Source organism: Sitodiplosis mosellana, unplaced genomic scaffold (genome assembly GCF_009176505.1).
Source record: "Sitodiplosis mosellana isolate CC-2019 unplaced genomic scaffold, AAFC_SMos_1.0 Smas_scaffold_4369, whole genome shotgun sequence".
NCBI classification, from domain to species: Eukaryota; Metazoa; Arthropoda; class Insecta; order Diptera; family Cecidomyiidae; genus Sitodiplosis; species Sitodiplosis mosellana.
Genome location: NW_022599611.1, coordinates 1 through 2,568, shown reverse-complemented (window position 1 = coordinate 2,568; position 2,568 = coordinate 1). Strand labels below are relative to the sequence as shown.

At 40.0% G+C, this 2,568-nt stretch overlaps 1 protein-coding gene across 1 annotated transcript; it reads left to right on the top strand.

Moving 5' to 3' along the window:
* The first annotated feature begins 504 nt into the window (after positions 1 to 504).
* Positions 505 to 909, top strand: LOC129572187 (uncharacterized). Its single transcript, XM_055452130.1, has one exon. The coding sequence runs from the start codon at positions 505 to 507 to the stop codon at positions 907 to 909; it is 405 nt and encodes a 134-aa protein (XP_055308105.1).
* Positions 910 to 2,568: the final 1,659 nt, after the last annotated feature.

The window sequence follows — 2,568 nt, the reverse complement described above, 5'->3', positions numbered from 1 at the left end:
AATAATGGAGTGTTGCAAGGTAGTAATTTCGGCCAAACTTTCTTCTCCCTTTACTTCAATGATACTCTCAATGTGTTTGAAAATATGAACGGCCATTTGTTCGCGGATGATTGTCAAGCACATATCGAAGTAGATTTTGATAAAATTAACGACGGTATTGATAAAATAAACTCTGACCTTGCCAAGTTAAATTATTTTCTTTTACGTCGCGGTATGATTATAAATAGTTTAAAGTCAAAAGTAATGATCATTGGATCAAAGCATCAAACGAGTCGGTTGAATTTTGATATGATCAATGAAGTGAAATTAGGTGATGAAAAAATCGATTTCTGTAAGTCAATAAAGAACCTTGGTGTTATTTTTGACGAAAACTTCACTTTTCAAGAACATGACAAGTGTAAATTACAAAAAGTGTATGGCGTGTTGAATCGCATTCGTCACACTAAGCGATTTATACCCAATTACGTCAAACGTGATATGGCTGTAGCTCTGATAGATCCCATAATGGATTATGGAAATGTGGTAACATACGGCTGGGGCGCCCACAGCACCCAAAACCAGGTGCACCGTGATCTTGTTGCTGATAACGACAAGATTCGTTACATTTACGGATTCAAACGTAATGATCATGTTACTGAATATCGTGAGCGTTTGAGTGGATTGACTCCTGAGAGCAGAGCAAAACTGCAATCAGCAGTCTTGATATTCAAGCAGTTGTCAAATTGTTCGCCTGAGTATCTGAATCGCATGTTTGTTCGTAATGGTGAATCGTCGCGTTATCCAGATACTCGCGCATTTAGTTTCTCTGCAATCAATTTTTGGAATAGTATATCGGTCGAAATTAGAAATTCTAAATCTCTAGTCGCGTTTAAAAATAACCTAAAGCATCTGTTACGTTCCACGCAGTAAATTTTTAGATATTTTTCAAATAGTAAAATACTCGGACCATTGTTATGAAATTTCTTATCCAATTTAGATTAAGTGTGACTTTTCATTTGATTTTTCTCATTGATGTTAACGTAATTTAATTGCAAAAACTCATCATCATTGTATTTCCCCTGGTTTTCCAGAATCAGGCCGGTTTTACCATGGTTTTCCGGACCCAATTCTGGTATGAAAGCCTCACTTTTATATCATCCCACCCCTGACTATATTCTCTTTGCAAAAGACGCACCATGGGCGGAATTTATGCCGTATTGGGTCTCTGGCTAGCATGTTCTCAGCTTGCTGGGAACACATATTGGCATAAATGTAGGCTCCGTAATAAATTAATAAATAAATAAATAGATAAATAGTGCAAACTGACCAAAGCAAATCACAACGACATATAACATAAATTTTCCCTCATCTTGGAAAATGTGTTAAAATATCCTAGAAACGACGTTAATTACGACAAATGACAATGACAAGGACAAAGACAATAAATGAAAAAACTGAAAATTGTTATTACTAACATGATAATATTATATTATTATTAATATAATTTTTTAATATGCTGTTTGCTGAGTTCGAATTAAACTAAGATCATTTAAACTTTTCCGAATCGCCTATTGGGTTTCGTTTTATTTATGAAATATTAGAAAAATATAAACTTAACAACTACATCACCTATAAAACAGGTGGAGGGAGACGCCCATGCTAATTACTGGGCTCTTGAACGCGCCTGGAGGAATGACGACGTGCTCGCCCAAGGTGATATCTTGCACCGCGCGGATTATTATCTGGTGCGTGCGGTCCGGGTCGTTTGGGAAGCGGTTGCAATGGTCCATATCCACTTCTGCGTTGGCCACCAGGGTGTTCGACTGAATCAGGTAATTCAACAGCTGAATACCCACCGCGTAACCGTCGAAGTAGCAAATGTTGCTGCCTAGAGCTACGAGTTACGGTGGAGCATCAAACGCGTAGAAATACTCCATCCGATTTGTTCGTTGAATACCACGTGGCGTTGCCGTAATTGCAGCTTGTTTATAAGCTTGGGTCACAATTTTGCCATAAATGATGCCGATCATCTCGCCTCGATGGATTTCCTTTTGGGCGATGTAGAATAGGCTACGATCGAGACAAAATGCTGGCCGGAACAACAACATGCGCAGCTCTTCCATCTGTGCATTGGGTCACAGAGCAAGTTGCCGTGCCAATTGAACTGGTGTCATATTGGCCGGAAGTATTCCGGGCTGTGGCACTGGAGCCGGTGGATTCACTGGGTTCGGTGGTGGGGCTACCTGTTGCGCTTGTTGTGCAGCATATTCAGCGTCGGCAGCATGACGACGAGCATCCTGAGCATGCCCTTCGGCAACACGCACCATTCCATCGGGCGTGCCTCGCCATGTGGCGATTTCACCATTGATTGCGGCCAAGACGGTATCTACTGTGGTGTATTCGATGTAAGAGAATGTAATGAAATACGTCTATTCTGCTTAGCTACTGGAATAAGAATGTGTTTTATTTAAAGGTTAAATTGTGTTGCTGTTTGACAGTTGATTCTGACATATTAACTAGCTGCGTACTTCACAGTTGGCATATATTCGTGATAGAGCTCAGTGCAATTACGGTAAATGCTTTTGAGTC

What these genes read in the sequence shown, in the direction of transcription:
- LOC129572187 (XM_055452130.1), top strand. Translation starts at nt 505, where the DNA reads ATGGATTATGGAAATGTGGTAACATACGGCTGGGGCGCCCACAGCACC.